Below are 18,928 nucleotides of genomic sequence, written 5' to 3'. Positions count from 1 at the left end.
ACACACACACACACACACACACACACACACACACACACACACACACACTAAGTGGGGACCTTGATATCACACGCTGGAATTCACTGTGTCATTCTGAGAGACTGCACTTCTCTCATATGTCACATGCTTTGTTTCACACAGGCCTCAAGGCTTATTATGCTTACTCACGCACAATGCACAACACACACACACACACACAGTACTCAGAGGGGAGTTGTGCAGTGTGTGTGCCTGCATGCAAGCACGTGTGTGTGTGTGTCCATATCCCCGGCGTGTATTATCAACCAGACCCCTGTAATGAGGATAGTTTTCAGCTCAGTGAATTCCAGCGTGTGATATCAAGGTCCCCACTTAGGCTGGCATTCATCCCTGTCCACCCACCCAGGACTCTGATTGGGGGGAGGGGCGTGCCGTGCGCCAGGGTAAATATTAGCACTGGCTAGGCCGTTAGCTCTGACAGCAGAATGTCTAAAGCAGGACTGATGGTTGCCGGGGCTGTCTGGGTGCTCTCTCGCTCTTTCTTCTCTCTCTGTCTCCCTTTCTCTCTCTCTCTCTGTCTGACACACACACTCAGGAGGATACTGTAAATCAGCAGACAGACTTTAAATAGCTGGCTGCTAGCTCTCTCCCATTTATTCTCCCTCGGTTTCAATCACACTCTTTGGCTCCTCTCTCGCTCTTCTCCTCTGTCTGTCTGTCGCCGTCTCGTTCTGTCACATCCGTACTTTTAACGCCGTATTTTCTGCCTCCTTTCTTTTTTCAACCTGTTCTCACATTCTGTCTCTCTCTCTCTCTTACGCTGATTTTCCTCTGTTTTATTTTGTCCTGGTTTTATTTTGTCCACTCACTTTCCTTCCTTCTGTCTGGGTTTGTAGTGGAAACTGCAATGGTGTGGAAGGAATGAGAGAGCCCTGTTTGCCCTGTGCTAATACACGTGTACACACACACACACACACACACACACACACACACACACACACACACACACACACACACACACACACACACACACACACACACACACGGGTGTGAGACAGCATTGGGGTGGGAGATGTGGTTTGTTCAGTCTTAGGTGTGTGTGTTTGGGGAGGTTGGGGATTGTAAGGAAGCAGACATGTTATATTTCCTGTGGAAAAACAGGGTACTGTGGGATTGGAGAGGGGGGATTCTTGGATAGACTTCTAGGACTTCTTGAACTCTGGATAACTGAACAGCACGTCATTTTCTTGGGTGTGTGTACATGCACAGGGTTTGTGTGTAGTGTTTGTGTGTCCGTTGGCCTGCTTTTCTGTGTGTGTCTGTGTGTGTGCACATTCACTGGTGTGTGCATGTGTACATGCATCATATGTGTGTGGACGTGCTGTTAAAGCCATCAGACTCCTCCACCTAAGGGAGCGGCTCATCACGCTATGTTTAGCTCAAACGGTCAGGACACGGCGACCAGGGACGTCTTAACCATAAACAGGAAGTGTATGAGCGGCCAATGAGAGCTTCCTGTTCTAGAAAGGGGCGTTTTCCTAATGTATCATTTTATTGTGTCGTTTTCTAATCGAATCCTGTCCAGGGAAAACTCTAGAGAAGCACATTGGTCTCAGAGTAGTGAATGTCTTTGAGAGCAGGATGAATAGAAAGTCTTATTCATGTATGTACTTACTCTGCAGCACTGGACTGGAGATGATTGAGTGGGAGAGAATTGAAAGACATCTCTCTTCCTCTCTTCCCATCCCCCCTCATTTTGGCTCCCCTCTTCTCCTTCCTCTTTCATCTCTCCCTTCCCCCTCTTTACTTTTACAAACTCCCCTCTCTTTCCCTGCCTCCCTTCCTCACTCACATACCTTTCTCTAACTTCTCCCCTTCCCCCCCATCCTGTCTCCTTCCCCCACTCCTCTCTACCTCATCTTCACCCCCCTTCTTCTCTCTGACCTTTTATCCCCATCTTTCTTCACTCCCTCCTCCCCCAGTATGGGTTACTGTATCCTGGTGGCCCATGGTCTGGGGAGGTTGTGTTCTGTGGTGGGTCGCTGGGGCACCACGGCGCTGACCGTCTCCACGCTGCTGCTCCTCCTGCTCTTCTCCTGGAAGACCGTTCAGCAGAACGACATCTGGCTGTCCCGGGAGGCCCTCTTCAGGTCAGTGGTATGGGGTGTGTGTGTGTGTGTGTCAGGCCCTGATTAATGTAATGGCTTGAGTTATCACCAGTAGCACATTAGAGAGGCTTGCTCTTACCACGCACATTTTCTCTTCCTCTCTCCCACTATTTACCCTTCCTCTCTCCTTCCTTCCACACTCTCTCCGTTCCATGTTGTTTTACAAGCCGGATTAATGGGTGTGAATATAAAGCTGTTTATTAGAACATGGCAAGGTCAGATTACATGCTAATCGCGCGCGCGCACACACACACACACACACACACACACACACACACACACACACACACACACACACACACACACACACACACACACACACACACACACACACACACACACACACACACACACACACACACACACAGATGCACCCAAGCACGCCCCCTGACCCCATCTACAGTATATGTCCTCAGCAGACGTTATCTCTCTCCCAGACTCGGCCGCATGCTGTTTATCTGTCCATTCCTCTTTCTGTCTGCCTCGCTAACAGGACAGGCTACTAAGACACCTCATTTCATCCCTCCATCCCTCCATCTCTCATTCTGGGATCTAGGCAATTTACTTGTCTAACATCAGCTAGCTTGCGCTGAAGTGGGAGGGAGGAGGGTAATATTTGAGGTGTGTCCTTAAAAACAAGCGCAATAGTGACAATTTCATGCAGCGCTAAAGGGAGGTTTTAAGACCCACCAAAAGCAGGTCTTAACAGTGATGCAGTTGGATTTGGAGAGCGGAAGAGCAGCCTATCCAGCCACGACACAGTACCTTTTGTGCCGGTGAATCTCGTAGTTAGAAATGATTGGTTTCCCTCCAAAACCACCCTCCTCTTAATGAAGGCTGGTTTAGCAGCATCTCAAAGGTGTGTATTTTTATCCTGGCCATTAGCCAAATAGCCTATGATTTAAAGGGGTTATAAATGGTCTACTGAGAGTGCTTTGAAATATTTGAGAGGTTTTAGCCCTCGTGCTTTTTATTATTCATAATTCACATACCTGCATAATTCATTGAACTTGTTCGAGTAGGCTATTCATCTCCATTTTCAAAGAGCGGCCCTCGTCCAATGACAAAAGACACGCTCCTTCAAACTATTCAGTCCTATAATGCCATGTCAACGGCAGATTTTTGTTGTTGTTGAGAATCTGCCTTGCAAATAGGATACAATAATAGTATTTTGTATAGACGTGCAAATGTTATGCGTAAAGACATTTAGGCCTGCATGTGCAAACAGTGCCATGGAACAAGAGAAGCGATTTATGATTTCATGCTTCTGACCCCATCCAATGTAGAAATATTGTTGTTGTTTTAAAAAACAGATTGCTTTTTTTTGGTTTATATGATTAAAGACCAAGCCCTTCATAGGCTACACTTACCTTAGGCCTAGGCTACTAACGAATGCTGGTTCAATGGCAATGCATTGTCTTTTTTATCCTTGCCTTTATCCTAGCCTATCCATATAAGGTGTTAAAATGGTCTATTCGTCAGAGTGCCTTGAGTGAAAAATATACCTCACATCTTAAAACATAAACAAATCTTACTTGCATTCTTAATTTCACTTGTTCAGGTATCCATCCCCATCTCCAAACAGCACCTCTCATTCAGTTACCAAAGACTCACTTCTCCAAACACATTTAAATGATTTAGTCCTATAATGCAGTATCAACCGTAGGCCTAGGCTATATTTTGCTTCTTGAGAACGTGCCCCACACATATACAATTTACAGGAGCCTAGTATTTTTTATTTTAGGAGAAGTGCGATGAGGAAAGACATGTAGGCTCGTTGAAGCCAATTACAACAATGATGACTGTCAACACTCCAAACATATTGAGGGAAAATAACAGGATTTATTCATATTTTTTTAAAACTATCACTCGTTACTGTAGCCTAAGCTTTTTATTAAACTGTAGTATCAATCCGCAATGGACCAGGACGAGCAAATTCAGTGCCCCCAGTCGAATTGCAGTTGATGACAATGCAAAGACCATCAATAACTTATAGAACTTGAGACAAACGCATGCAGTAAAAGGCGACTGCACTTCCTGGCTTGGCCTTGTTTTGAAGATTGCTCATTAAGAATGCTCGTGGCCACGACTGAAGCCAAACGAGAGTTGTCTTGGGGGTGTGGTTTGGTGTGGGTGTGGTTTGGTGTGGGTGTGTTATGTTCATCTGTTTCACTGCCTCTCCTACTTTCCCCCTCATCCTCTCTCTCTCTACAGGTCTGGCATCCAGACGTTGCCTCACAACGCCAAGGTTCACTACAACTATGCCAACTTCCTGAAAGACAGAGGGCGCCACCAAGAGGCCATCCACCACTACAAAACTGCTCTCAGGTCAGTTATAGTGTCCATAATTACAGAGCTTTTGCTGTTTACGCCACTACAAATCTGCTCTAAAGTCAATCTCAGTGTCCAAGAAAGTAAAACTACAGGAATAAGAGGGAGTTTAGGTGTTTCATCCTGATCACCATGTCAATTGGACACAGTCCCGCCAAACCACAATCATTCCTCAACCACAATAACACCATCAGCTTTCAACGTTCAGGGATACGGTCATTCTGACAAAACCACAGTCTAGGTTCTCAGGGCGTGTTTGGAACCTCAGGTGACCTCACCCACTCCAGGGCCTGAAAGTTTTCAAGCTACAGTCCAAATTACGTTCGAGGTAAGAAAACCAACTGAGAAACGCAAAGAAACCCCATTGAAATCTTGGCTCCAAACCTCAATCAGCAAGCGGTCATGAAACGGTCAGGTAGGTCTCAACGGAGAACAGTTCTTCGCCCTTGCTCCAGGACAAAGGGAGGACATCTTTCTTAATATGGCATGTCGTCCCTATAATGTCTAGACTGTACCTCCAGGCCTAACTAGAATTCATTCATTTAAGTAGGAGACACATTATTGATTATCGTAGGTTGATGGTCCACCCCCTCAATTAATTACAAAACACTCTTTCATTAAATCAGGAGGAACTCTGTTTGCTGCACATAAATGCATAAAGGCGCGCACGCACACACGCTCTCTTGCTTGCACACACAGACACACACTAGATTGCATATTCTCAAGCATGTAATGGCCTTGTCTCAGCTCGATGCTTGCACCCCATTCATCTCAGTGAGACACAAACACACAGCGCTGTACCTAATGAAAGAGGGGATCCATTTGTTCTGCCTGTCACTGGCCCTGGCCCAGAGGGCTATATATTTACCCCCCAGTCCAGCTTTCCCTTTTTCTCGTCCCCCTCTCTTCCCTCCCCACTACCACCCTCCATTCTTCTTGAGTCATAACTGATGATCCTTTCAGTGCTCTGTCATTTTGTCTGTGTAGTTGTGAGAGAGAGTTTGTTTGTCTCAGTCATCAGTATTTGACTGACAGGAGCAAGGAAATCATGCTGTGTATGTCTACTGCTGTATCTGAGTCTCTCTTCCCTCCTCCCCCCTTCCCACCTCCTCCCTTCCCCCCTCCCCTCTCTTCTCTCCCCTCCGCCTGTTTTCCCTCCTCCCCTTTCCCTCCATGTCCCGTCCCTCCTCCTCTCACTTCTCTCCCCTCCTCTCTCCTCTCTTCCAGTGTGCCAGGGGCTAGCTAGAGCCAGTTTGACTTATTTGGACAGAAGGGTTTAGGTCCAGTGGGATCATTCTTTTCTCTTTCTGCAGTTTGTTCTTTTACCTTTCTATTCCCCCTGGCAGAGATGTAGACGCTCACTGAAGGATGCTCCGTGAGCCGGCTTAGCTAGAGTGTTTGTGTGTATATAGGGATGCATATCTCAGACCTCCATCAGTTCCATTCCCCGATTTCTATATTCCTCATCCCCCTATCCATCCATCTCTCCATCCTCCGAATACCAAATCATTTCATCCACTTTCCTCCCCCTTTTCCTATCTCTGTCTCATCCCTCCATGTAGTTAAAGACAGACTAGCAGAAGTGTGCTCCCCCTCCCTCTCTTTTCCTGTTCCCCACTAATGCCTTCTCCTGCCTGTATCTACATACAGCAACAGGATCCTGCATGTGTGCTGTTATAATCCTGTCCAGAACCCTTTACTGCTTTTATCCCACTCCAAACCACATGACTCTCTACACAGAGGCTGCTCTGAAATGGTACTCTTTTCTCTATATAGTCCACTACCTTCGACCAGTTCCCATCGGGTTCTGTCAAAGGTCGTGTACTGTATAGGGAATAGGCAGAAATACTTTAAGAAATGAAGAGATGGTAAATTCCATTTGTTTCTTAACGGCTATTGTGTATGTTGCTTGTACGTTGTCAATGGGCTGCACGGTGCATTCTGGGTCATTCTGGGCAAGTGGGAGTCAATTGGGCCCTAGCTCAAAAACCCAATATTAGCATGAATTACGTGAACAAGAAAAACCTCATTACAAATATTACCAAGACGTGAGATAATAACTTGTTCTCTTTAATAGCATATAGCTTTGAAATCGGGACATGACGTAGGGAGAAGGGATTGCGTGACCCTTTCTTTCAGACAACAAAGTTTAACCCTCGGGCAATATACCTCCAATTCAAATGAGTTTCGCAGCTCATTTTTCTTGTTTCTCATTTGGACTAAAAGGTGGTAAGAGAGAGAGGCGATGTTGTTACCCTGGAGTCGTTGGTTTTATTGCATTCTTTCGAGGTTGTTTTATTAGTTTGTTTTTCAGGTTTAGTGTTCTGGTCCCCTGCTTAGACATTAGATTGGGGGATGGTGTGTGCGGGGATCAATAGTGTGCTCACGGCAGTGTGCGTGCCACTAAGTCCACACTGCTTCCTTTCTAGGCCGTTTCACACTGAAAGGCGACGTAAACTGTGACTCGTTAGCCAATGGAAAGGAGCCTGAGTTGCCATGGAAATGGACACGGTTGTCGTGGCGTTGTTTAACCTCTCGCCCCCGGCGTTGTGATGAGTGTCTCTCACAGTTATGGCACTAATAATTCAAATGGATTTGCAATTACATGCCACCTTTGACCCGGTCCTTTCTAAAAGCACTCAATGCTCTTTAAGGGTGTTTCATGCCTTATTCAGACACTCTAGAATGATTGATTTACAGAAGCCATTTTGTGTACGATAACCATTATCAGGATAACAACCACTCATCCTAATGACGGTATCATGGAGGTCATGTCGTCTTCTTGTAGTGCTTTGGGGGTCATGTAAGGATACATGAGAAGGGTCACATATCCCCAAAGTGCTAAATTGCTTCCTGTCATCGGCACTGATTTCAAGGACCAGACCGATCAGGCACCTTTTCAACCATTAGCGGTCATCACAAAATGTGATGAAGGAAGAATGTTTCCTTCCAGATTGGAACTTGAAGATACTCAACTGTTTTTTTTTCTTCTCCTCCTCTCCCTGAACTACTTTCCTGCTCTTCTCCTTTCCTCCTCCCTTCCTCCTCCTCTAACCTCTCCAGGTTGTGCCCTCGCCATGCCAGTGCCATGAACAACCTGGGTACTCTGACACGCCACCCAGAGGATGCCGAGCACTACTACAGGACCGCCCTGGACACCAACCCCCAGCACAACAGAGCCCTGTTCAACCTGGGAAACCTGCTCAAGTAGGATGTACACACACCTGCATGCATATACACACAGACATACATGCACACACGGCATGCGTGCACACACACACACACACACACACACATTGTGCGTGCACTCAGAGGTCTCGGCACAAGGCTCGCACCCCATTCATTCGTACACACACTGTCCCTGCAGCTCACATAACGAGGGACACACAGTGCCCTACCTGAGGATAAATGGCTTACATTAGCAGAATGCTGTGTCTGTTCTTTCTCACACAGTCATAGCGCTGAGGGGTAATAGTTTAGACACGTGGTGGCGAGCTGTTCTGCTTGTTGCTCATTAGGGCTGTGTGTGTGTGTGTGTGTGTGTGTGTGTGCGTGTGCGTGTGCGTGTGTGTGTGTGTCACATCATCAACACTACTCTGCTCTACTCATCCCTGTCACTCTGGCAGGAGGCTGATTGGAAAAACATTTGTTTAACACAGAGATAAACAGAGCACTCATGAAATCACTGGGTTGACACAAAGAGGAGGGGCTTAGGGGGGGCTTGTTAGAACAACAAAACACTTTCATACACACACACACACACACAGACACACCAGCGCAGCAGACTTGGCGTTAGTCGGGACAGTGGGAGTATTCTGTCTCTGTTTGTTTATTGTCTGCATTATAGCCCCCACCTACTTCATTGTCATTGATGGGCGTGTAAGGTATTTGTAGTACACACACAGCAGCATTCCTGCTTGCCTGGCTAGCTCTAATGGAGAAACATGGCAGTAATGGCAACACAAATTATCTCCATTATTGCGCTACAGATCCATCAACATCAACATTGATGGGAGTGTAAAGTGTTTGCAGCACACACACACACACACACACACACACACACACACACACACACACACACACACACACACACACACACACACAGCCACATTTCTGCTAGCGTGGCTATCTCTAATGTTGAAACAAATTAACTTCATTATTGCGCTACAGATTCATCAGGTCTATATTTTCAATTACGACCTGTGAACATACAGCCTCAGGCCTACAGACCCCACATGGAGTCCCATTACTCCTGCTGGACCTGGCACCGTTTCCAGGTCATCTACTGTATGGATACACAGCGGGTGTGTGTGTGTGTCAGCAGAAAACGGACACAACATAGCCACATGATGATGTTGACGATGATGATGTTATTTCAGGTCCCAAGGGAAGAAGGAAGAGGCAGAGGCTCTGTTGAGAGACTCCATTCGGTACGGTCCACACTTCGCTGACGCCTACTCCAGTCTAGCATCACTTTATGCAGAGCAGGTAACACACATGTACATGCACGCGCGCACACACACACACACACACACACACACACACACACACGCTTTGCAGGTAATACACACGCCATTCCAGTGATGTCTCAATCTATGCACTGGTTGCATACACACACACAAAAATACACACATTCTCTCACACACACACTTTTGTAAGAGCATGTTAGGCAATGTGAGTTCTGCTATATCCCCCCTTCCCCCCTTTCCATGGATTCAGAATTCAATTAAAATTCGCTGTAGATCATTAATCTTGCTGCCGGGAACTCCAGTCTCTGCGCCATTATTTTGGCTTGTTCAATTAAACACACTCACTGACTCCCTAACCTTCTATTACCACAGGCTCTCTCTAACCTTATCTCAGCGTAGCCACAATTTCACACATGACATCAGCTCATACTCAATAATTCAATATAACTATTTTATTGATCTCGTATTCTTTTTATTATAGAAGCGGTTTGCGGAGGCCAATGACGTTTATCTTCAAGGCATAGAGAGCTGCCCGGACAGCTCGGACCTGCATAATAACTACGGAGTGTTTCTGGTCGATACCGGTGAGTTCTGTCGGGTTGGTGGGAGAGGAGAGTGTTGATCTGTCTGCAAATAAAGTTTTTGCTTACTCACACCTCTCTTTCTCTCACTCTCTGTCTCTCATTAGGAGAAGGCGCTCTGGCGGCAGCCCACTACCAGCATGCCGTGCGTCTCAAGCCGGCGCACTACGTCGCCATGGTAAACTTGGGCCGCCTCCTTCGCTCCTCCAGTGAGAACAAGGAGGCGGAGTCTTGGTACAAAAAGTGAGTTAAGAGGTGACAACCAATTTGGTAATATGGCAGAGATTCACAAGTCAAAACGAGAGCAACACTATCTGACCTTTGACCCCAGGGCCCTGCAGGTGACGAGGAAGGTGGACATCCTGACGCCACTAGGGGCGCTGTACTACAACACAGGACGCTATGAGGAGGCTCTGCAGGTGTACCGCGAGGCGGCTACGCTACAGCCAGATAGTACCGATATCTGGCTGGCTCTGGTGAGGCACAACACACACACACAGACGCAGGCACACACACATGCAGGCATGTACGCGCCACATGCTGCAGTCATACCAGGACAGCACAAACAGATGTCTGGCCCTGAATTGCCCTCTCCCTTCCTCCCTCTCTCTCTCTCCCAATACAGGCACAAGTGTTAGCCATGGCAGGCCGCTCTAAAGAGGCAGAGAAGATGACTCTGGGCATCATATCGAAGCAGGGGAGCTGCATCGAGTGTTACCGCCTACTGTCTGCCATCTACAGCAAACGAGGCAACAACACAGAGGTGAGTGTGTTGTTTGGGTCTGTGGTGTCTGCCTTTGAAAGAAAGAACGGGAAAGAGTAAGAAGAATAGAGAGGGGGATGGGGGATGGGCGAAGGACCGAGACGGTCAAGAAAAACAGAACAATCCTTATCCCCTCAGGGTCAGCAACGGTGATCGCCGCGGAAACAGTGGTTGCTATGGAAACCCATCACATCTAGATGTCTCCTCCGAGTCTCACAGGATCCCATCCCCTTCTGTTCACACTGATCGTTCATCCTTTACTTCATCTCTCCATCCTGATTACATTCTCCTCCTCCTCCACCGCCGTCCCTGGTTCCATCCCTCATTCCATCCCTCCGTCTCTGGGGGCTCATCTGTAGACACTCTAACAGAATGGATGTAATCTCTGTGTCTCAAATGGCACCCTTATCCCTGTGTAGTGCACTACTTATACGGAATTGGGTGCTATTTGAGATTTAGCCTCGCTGCTAAAAATAGTACTTCCTTCCTAAAATAACAGAGGTGGTGTAGGGGGCTGACTAGAGCAGCAAACTTTTTTGTGCCAGGGACCGGCAGGGACCGGCCTTTTTTTGTGCCAGGGACCGGCAGGGACCGGCCTTTTTTTGTGCCAGGGACCGGCAAGATAAGGCCTTTTTTCCCCCTCTGGGGACCGCTTGGGTATAAAAATATTGCCAATCGCTTTTTTATTCAGAACACCAATTTTTCTATGCATTTTCTCTATTATATGAACTACCCTAACACCAGTGGAGGCTGCTGATGGGAGGACGGCTCATAATAATGGCTGGAACGGAGCGAATGGAATGGCCTCAAACACGTTTGATGTATTTGATACCATTCTACTAATTCCACTCCAGTCATTACCACGAGCCGTCCTCCCCCATTAAGGTGCCACCAGCCTCCTGGGCCTAACACATATCATTTGTTTAGGACAGTAATAACATAGTCCATCAAGCTATTTGATTCTCTATTTTAGGACACCTGGTAGTATCATCAACAAAACAAAAATATATATATTATTTGATGAAAATGTTGAACTTGGCCTTACTGCCATTATCTCAATAAACATAGTAACACACTAAGATATGTCAAATCAGGGAGGCCACCTTTCGATCTAAAGGATTTATGGTATGTAGTCACTGAAATGCTTGAGAAAGATCTGCATTGCTTTCAAATGTGATTTTGTCACAGTCCGTTCCAACGTGTCCTGCGCAGCTTGTGAGCGCCGTAGAGGGAAACGGCAGGTACGTCCATATTGCTGAGAGTCACGGCTTTCGGTGATGGGGTCATAATAGCTAATAGCTCCGACGGTCAAAAGTTAGAGCCGAACTTGTAGGGCGAAAAAAAGAAAGCGCTCTGTTTGTCACGACCGCATTTATCGGAGATCTGAGGTTACTCGCATAGCCATGGTTCTATGAACCAAGCGCGACATTTAGTAGATCGAGACGATTCCAGTGCAATCAGTAGGGCTAGAGGACGTTTATTTTCTCTAAGTCTCTCAGACAGAAGACAGAGTGAATATTACACCATCCTCCCTTTGGATAGTCTTAGTGTGTTTCTGTCTAGTGTCTACATACTAACTCACCAGGGATACTGCTACGCTTCCAGTTATGTTAGCTACACGATCTCCATATCCCCTTAATGGGGGTTTTATACATGCTTTTTTTCTCTCTCTCTTTCTGTCAAAGGGAACTGATGATATATATATTATCTCAAGGATGAGACTTCTCTCTCCCAGAGGCAAAAGTAAATTACATTGAATTCCCACCTCTCTCTTCCTCGTTCTTTTCTGTCCCCTTCAAATCTCTCAGCTTTCCGCCCTCTCTCTCTCTCTCTCTCTCTCTCTCTCTCTCTCTCTCTCCACAGAACACTGTCTACCACTATAATCAGCCTCACTCTCTTTTTTATTTTTTAAAATCTCTCTCTGACGACCTTTTCTCTGCTCATCAGCCAGTGAATGACGAGTCTGTCTCTCTCTGATATGTCATGGTGCATTTCCAATGAGGATTTAGCAAGGGGTTTTACCAAAAAGCCTCAGACTTTTGTGTTTCCAGTTCTGTGGCCCGGCTCCTGGGACTCACTGGACCATGGCCTCAGTGGACCTGCTCTGACTTGGGGTCAAGGCAAGGCTGCTGGGGCTTTTAGGTTAAAATTATATTCTGCTCTTCACAAGTCCTCACTGTCATCCCTAGCCATGGAAGTCTATCCCTAACCATGGAAGTCTATCCCTAGCCATGGAAGTCTATCCCTAGCCATGGAAGTCTATCCCTAGCCATGGAAGTCTATCCCTAGCCATGGAAGTCTATCCCTAGCCATGGAAGTCTATCCCTAGCCATGGAAGTCTATCCCTAACCATGGAAGTCTATCCCTAGCTATGGAAGTCTATCCCTAGCCATGGAAGTCTATCCCTAGCCATGGAAGTCTATCCCTAACCATGGAAGTCTATCCCTAGCCATGGAAGTCTATCCCTAGCCATGGAAGTCTATCCCTAGCCATGGAAGTCTATCCCTAGCCATGGAAGTCTATCCCTAACCATGGAAGTCTATCCCTAGCCATGGAAGTCTATCCCTAGCCATGGAAGTCTATCCCTAACCATGGAAGTCTATCCCTAGCCATGGAAGTCTATCCCTAACCATGGAAGTCTATCCCTAGCCATGGAAGTCTATCCCTAACCATGGAAGTCTATCCCTAGCTATGGAAGTCTATCCCTAACCATGGAAGTCTATCCCTAACCATGGAAGTCTATCCCTAACCATGGAAGTCTATCCCTAGCCATGGAAGTCTATCCCTAGCCATGGAAGTCTATCCCTAGCCATGGAAGTCTATCCCTAGCCATGGAAGTCTATCCCTAACCATGGAAGTCTATCCCTAGCTATGGAAGTCTATCCCTAGCTATGGAAGTCTATCCCTAGCCATGGAAGTCTATCCCTAACCATGGAAGTCTATCCCTAGCTATGGAAGTCTATCCCTAGCCATGGAAGTCTATCCCTAACCATGGAAGTCTATCCCTAGCTATGGAAGTCTATCCCTAACCATGGAAGTCTATCCCTAGCCATGGAAGTCTATCCCTAGCCATGGAAGTCTATCCCTAGCCATGGAAGTCTATCCCTAGCCATGGAAGTCTATCCCTAACCATGGAAGTCTATCCCTAGCCATGGAAGTCTATCCCTAACCATGGAAGTCTATCCCTAGCTATGGAAGTCTATCCCTAACCATGGAAGTCTATCCCTAACCATGGAAGTCTATCCCTAACCATGGAAGTCTATCCCTAGCCATGGAAGTCTATCCCTAGCCATGGAAGTCTATCCCTAGCCATGGAAGTCTATCCCTAACCATGGAAGTCTATCCCTAACCATGGAAGTCTATCCCTAGCTATGGAAGTCTATCCCTAGCCATGGAAGTCTATCCCTAACCATGGAAGTCTATCCCTAACCATGGAAGTCTATCCCTAGCTATGGAAGTCTATCCCTAGCCATGGAAGTCTATCCCTAACCATGGAAGTCTATCCCTAGCTATGGAAGTCTATCCCTAACCATGGAAGTCTATCCCTAGCCATGGAAGTCTATCCCTAGCCATGGAAGTCTATCCCTAGCCATGGAAGTCTATCCCTAACCATGGAAGTCTATCCCTAGCCATGGAAGTCTATCCCTAACCATGGAAGTCTATCCCTAGCTATGGAAGTCTATCCCTAGCCATGGAAGTCTATCCCTAGCCATGGAAGTCTATCCCTAGCCATGGAAGTCTATCCCTAGCCATGGAAGTCTATCCCTAGCCATGGAAGTCTATCCCTAGCCATGGAAGTCTATCCCTAACCATGGAAGTCTATCCCTAGCCATGGAAGTCTATCCCTAACCATGGAAGTCTATCCCTAGCCATGGAAGTCTATCCCTAGCCATGGAAGTCTATCCCTAGCCATGGAAGTCTATCCCTAACCATGGAAGTCTATCCCTAGCCATGGAAGTCTATCCATAACCATGGAAGTCTATCCCTAGCCATGGAAGTCTATCCCTAACCATGGAAGTCTATCCCTAGCCATGGAAGTCTATCCCTAACCATGGAAGTCTATCCCTAACCATGGAAGTCTATCCCTAACCATGGAAGTCTATCCCTAGCCATGGAAGTCTATCCCTAACCATGGAAGTCTATCCCTAGCCATGGAAGTCTATCCCTAACCATGGAAGTCTATCCCTAGCCATGGAAGTCTATCCCTAGCCATGGAAGTCTATCCCTAGCCATGGAAGTCTATCCCTAACCATGGAAGTCTATCCCTAGCCATGGAAGTCTATCCATAACCATGGAAGTCTATCCCTAGCCATGGAAGTCTATCCCTAACCATGGAAGTCTATCCCTAGCCATGGAAGTCTATCCCTAACCATGGAAGTCTATCCCTAACCATGGAAGTCTATCCCTAACCATGGAAGTCTATCCCTAACCATGGAAGTGGAGTGTGTGTGTGTGTGTGTGTGTGTGTGTGTGTGTGTGTGTGTGTGTGTGTGTGTGTGTGTGTGTGTGTGTGTGTGTGTGTGTGTGTGTGTGTGTGTGTGTGTGTGTGTGTGTGTGTGTGTGTGAGAACCTCTGTACATGTGTACTAATTCTCTCCTCTTCCTTCAGGCTTTGGATGCTCTAGACAAGGCACTACTGCAAAACCCCTTAGACATGTCTGTCAGGGCAGAGCTTCACTTCTCCAAGGGCAACCAGCTCAGAGAGATGAACCAGCTGGACAGAGCCTTCGAGGTACAGGAGGCTACACACACACACACACACACACACACACACACACACACACACACACACACACACACACACACACACACACACACACACACACACACACACACACACACACACACACACACACACACACACACACACACACACACACACACACACACACACACACACACACACACACACACACACACACACACACACACACACACACACACACACACACACACACACACACACACACACACACACACACACACACACACACACACACACACACACACACACACACACACACACACACACACACACACACACACACACACACACACACACACACACACACACACACACACACACACACACACACACACACACACACACACACACACACACACACACACACACACACACACACACACACACACACACACACACACACACACACACACACACACACACACACACACACACACACACACACACACACACACACACACACACACACACACACACACACACACACACACACACACACACACACACACACACACACACACACACACACACACACACACACACACACACACACACACACACACACACACACACACACACACACACACACACACACACACACACACACACACACACACACACACACACACACACACACACACACACACACACACACACACACACACACACACACACACACACACACACACACACACACACACACACACACACACACACACACACACACACACACACACACACACACACACACACACACACACACACACACACACACACACACACACACACACACACACACACACACACACACACACACACACACACACACACACACACACACACACACACACACACACACACACCTCATTACTCTGCATACTTTTCTCCCTCAGACTCCCTCTCTCCTCATGCACTAATGTTTCAACCTCTCCAACCTAATTAACTTTGTCTCCTGCTTGACGCTCTCCTCTCTCTCCTTCCTCAACATTACACCCTCTTCTCTCCGTCCTCACCGTCATTACCCCTCTCTCTCCCTCCTCACCGTCATTACCCCTCTCTCTCTCCCTCCTCACCGTCATTACCCTTCTCTCTCTCCATCCTCACCGTCATTACCCCTCTCTCTCTCCGTCCTCACCGTCATTACCCCTTTCTCTCTCCCTCCTCACCGTCATTACCCCTCTCTCTCTCCCTCCTCACCGTCATTACCCCTTTCTCTCTCCCTCCTCACCGTCATTACCCCTCTCTCTCACCCTCCTCACCGGCATAACCCCTCTCTCGCCCTCATTATCCACTTTTCCCTTGTCTTTTCTTTTCTCTCCTTTCACCTCTGTGAATAACTTTAGAACTTCCTATAACCTCAAACTTTACCTCTTACAAAACGAAACCACTAATTGGCGCATATATCCCAATCTCCCCGAAAGCTACTAGGAATAAAGAAAATAAAATATTTTTAGGTATATTCCCTAAAAACAACACGATTTGCATCTCCTACATGAAGTATATTATCTGCAGGCGTTTCAAGGGCACCTGTGGATCTTCTAAGCGCCGGGCGCTTTTTTTCTCCTGTTCAAGCGGACACACTTGAGAGAGAGAATAGATACAAAGTTTGCAAATAAAATCACATCAAACAGCGTTCCAGGCCTTTCGCTGCCTTGATCTTTCCCCCCTTGTCACTAAAATAACACCATATCTCCTCCACTATCTGCATCAACAAATAAGCCCATTTCCCCCCAACCACACTTCTCACAAGAGAGAGTGTGTGTCCTAAGATAACCTTCTTTCTCTTCCCTCCGTCTTTCTTTCGTTTTGTCCTCGTGCTGAACTCTCTCTGCTTATACAGCAGGTCTCTCTTCCCTCTCTCTTTACTTAGAGAGCAAGTCTCTCTGTCTTTCCACTCCCTCCCTGTCTCTCTCTCCCTTTCCACTCTCTCACTCCCTTTTCTCTCCCTCCATCTCTCCGTCTTTCTTCAGTTCAGGAAGTCAACAAAGGCCTGCTATGTTGAACAGTTTATTCTCAGGGTTTCTTTTAGAGATAAACTCTGCAGTTCTGTCTCTCTCAGTGGGTCTTGGCTGGGCGCCAGGGCTCCAGCTCTTGTTCGGGTGTTGTTCCCCTTCTAAGAAAAGGCACAACAGGGCCAATTGAGATCATGCGGGCTTTGGGGTGTGGTGGTTGACAATGTTGAAACGGATCCAATGTCTGCTTGTGGTATTTTGATTGCATATTCTATTGTTTCAGGGTGTTTGGTGTTCAAAGACACACAACATGTTGCGCCGATTTTAAAGTTTCCGTAATCTTCTAAGTCAACTTTTCTCCCTTCGTATTCACTTTATAGTCCGAGCATAAGAACCCTGCTGCCATCTAGTGATCGTTGGTTGTAACTACTTTATATTAAGGTATGCGTGGTCTTCATTACAGAGCTACAAGCTGGTAGTGGAACTAAAACCTGACCAATCGCAGGCTTGGATGAACATGGGAGGAATTCAACATATCAAGGTACTACGACTACACAGTAGAGTTAATTTGCATACGTCAAAAGCCATTTTACAAGCCATCAAGTCTTTGATTATACCGGAATTGCATATCAAGCATATACGGCAAAGGATGAGAGCTGATAAATGTCTGTATTTGATCCACTGCAGGGAGACTATGCAGCAGCCAGGCAGTACTACCAGAGGGCCCTGATCCTAACCCCTGGCTCCAAGCTGCTGAAGGAGAACCTGGCCAAGCTGGACCGGCTGGAGAGGAGGCTGACCGGGGCCTAGACTAACCCAGAGACACAGCACTATCCTGGGCATGAGTTGGGGACCAAGGACCCTGGATGCCCCAACAGTACGGTTAAAAAAATACCTTAAGTCAACCTACCTGGTTGATGATGTGAGATTATGGTGAACATGACAGGGTTGCATGGTATGGAAGCAGAGTGGGGGTGATGGAGCTTCCAGGGGAGCATGAGGCTGGTTTCAGCCTGTGATTGGAGTCACATTCTGGGGGAAGCAGATGGAGAGAGGACCCTAAGGAGTGGAGATGGAGATTCAGCCAGCAGCACTTCAAATTGGAGCGGACTGGATCAGCTCTCTTTAAGACAGTACCACGAGCTCCACACATCGCCCAGCCTGAAAACGCTTCAAACAAACTGATCTGCTTTTGAAAATGTTTTGTTTAGTTTGATTTGTGTTTGTATTTAATTTCATGTTAAATCCTGTTTTTAGGCACTAAATCTGTGATCACTTCCCTCATCTCTGCTGATGAGCAAAACCATAAGTAAACCCATGTTGAGATTTTGAAATGTACTGGGTGTCATGTTCACTGTAAATGCTCCAACAATATCATTCTAGCTGGAAGACAAATTGCATTTTGCCAACATGAAGGACAGTTTGCTGAAGTCACTGTATATCCGTGCTTAGGGTTGGGCTTGCCTTGACTCAAATGTGGTCCCTGCAACCCCTTAGCCTGAGCTTGCCTGGGATACATAAGCCCTGCTTTAAGACAAGGTATCAGTGTGCTCCGTGAACACATTGACAACATGTGCTTTTAACCTCAAGCTATGGCAGAGCCTCTGAGAAGCAAGCAACGTCTGCTCAACGTAGCCTTCCTCAAGTACAAGTAAGCTAGTGTCTATAGACTCCTCCTAAGGCCTAACACTGACCCTCTGATCCGCTCAACATTTCTGAAGCTGTGTATTATTTGTTGCTGTTGATGTTGCTATGATGATCGCGAATGAATGTTTGATGTGGAATGTACAACAGGATAAAGACGAACTGACTAGTGCAATGACTGAGATTGATTTGCACCATACAAATAAATGTATGTTTTTTTAACTGGTGTCGGTGCGTGCTGTGAGGTGTCTGATAAATAGAAGTTGCCCTATCGTTG

At 46.9% G+C, this 18,928-nt stretch overlaps 1 protein-coding gene across 1 annotated transcript in view; it reads left to right on the top strand.

Moving 5' to 3' along the window:
* The window catches only part of LOC139534069 (protein O-mannosyl-transferase TMTC1-like), a 103,651-nt gene extending 84,773 nt beyond the window's left edge, over positions 1-18,878 (top strand). Inside the window, exons 9-19 of the mRNA XM_071332763.1 lie at positions 1,962-2,129; positions 4,362-4,475; positions 7,542-7,685; positions 8,858-8,966; positions 9,429-9,531; positions 9,636-9,771; positions 9,860-10,004; positions 10,154-10,291; positions 14,900-15,022; positions 17,471-17,548; positions 17,695-18,878. Of these exons, the coding sequence (XP_071188864.1) occupies positions 1,962-2,129; positions 4,362-4,475; positions 7,542-7,685; positions 8,858-8,966; positions 9,429-9,531; positions 9,636-9,771; positions 9,860-10,004; positions 10,154-10,291; positions 14,900-15,022; positions 17,471-17,548; positions 17,695-17,817 (1,381 nt within the window). The 3' untranslated portion in view covers positions 17,818-18,878. The remainder of the gene's footprint in view (positions 1-1,961; positions 2,130-4,361; positions 4,476-7,541; positions 7,686-8,857; positions 8,967-9,428; positions 9,532-9,635; positions 9,772-9,859; positions 10,005-10,153; positions 10,292-14,899; positions 15,023-17,470; positions 17,549-17,694) is intronic.
* The last annotated feature ends 50 nt before the right edge of the window (positions 18,879-18,928 follow it).

Source organism: Salvelinus alpinus, chromosome 11 (genome assembly GCF_045679555.1).
Source record: "Salvelinus alpinus chromosome 11, SLU_Salpinus.1, whole genome shotgun sequence".
Taxonomy (NCBI): Eukaryota; Metazoa; Chordata; class Actinopteri; order Salmoniformes; family Salmonidae; genus Salvelinus; species Salvelinus alpinus.
Note: the sequence above shows the minus strand (reverse complement) of the source record. Positions and strands in the feature narration are given on the sequence as shown.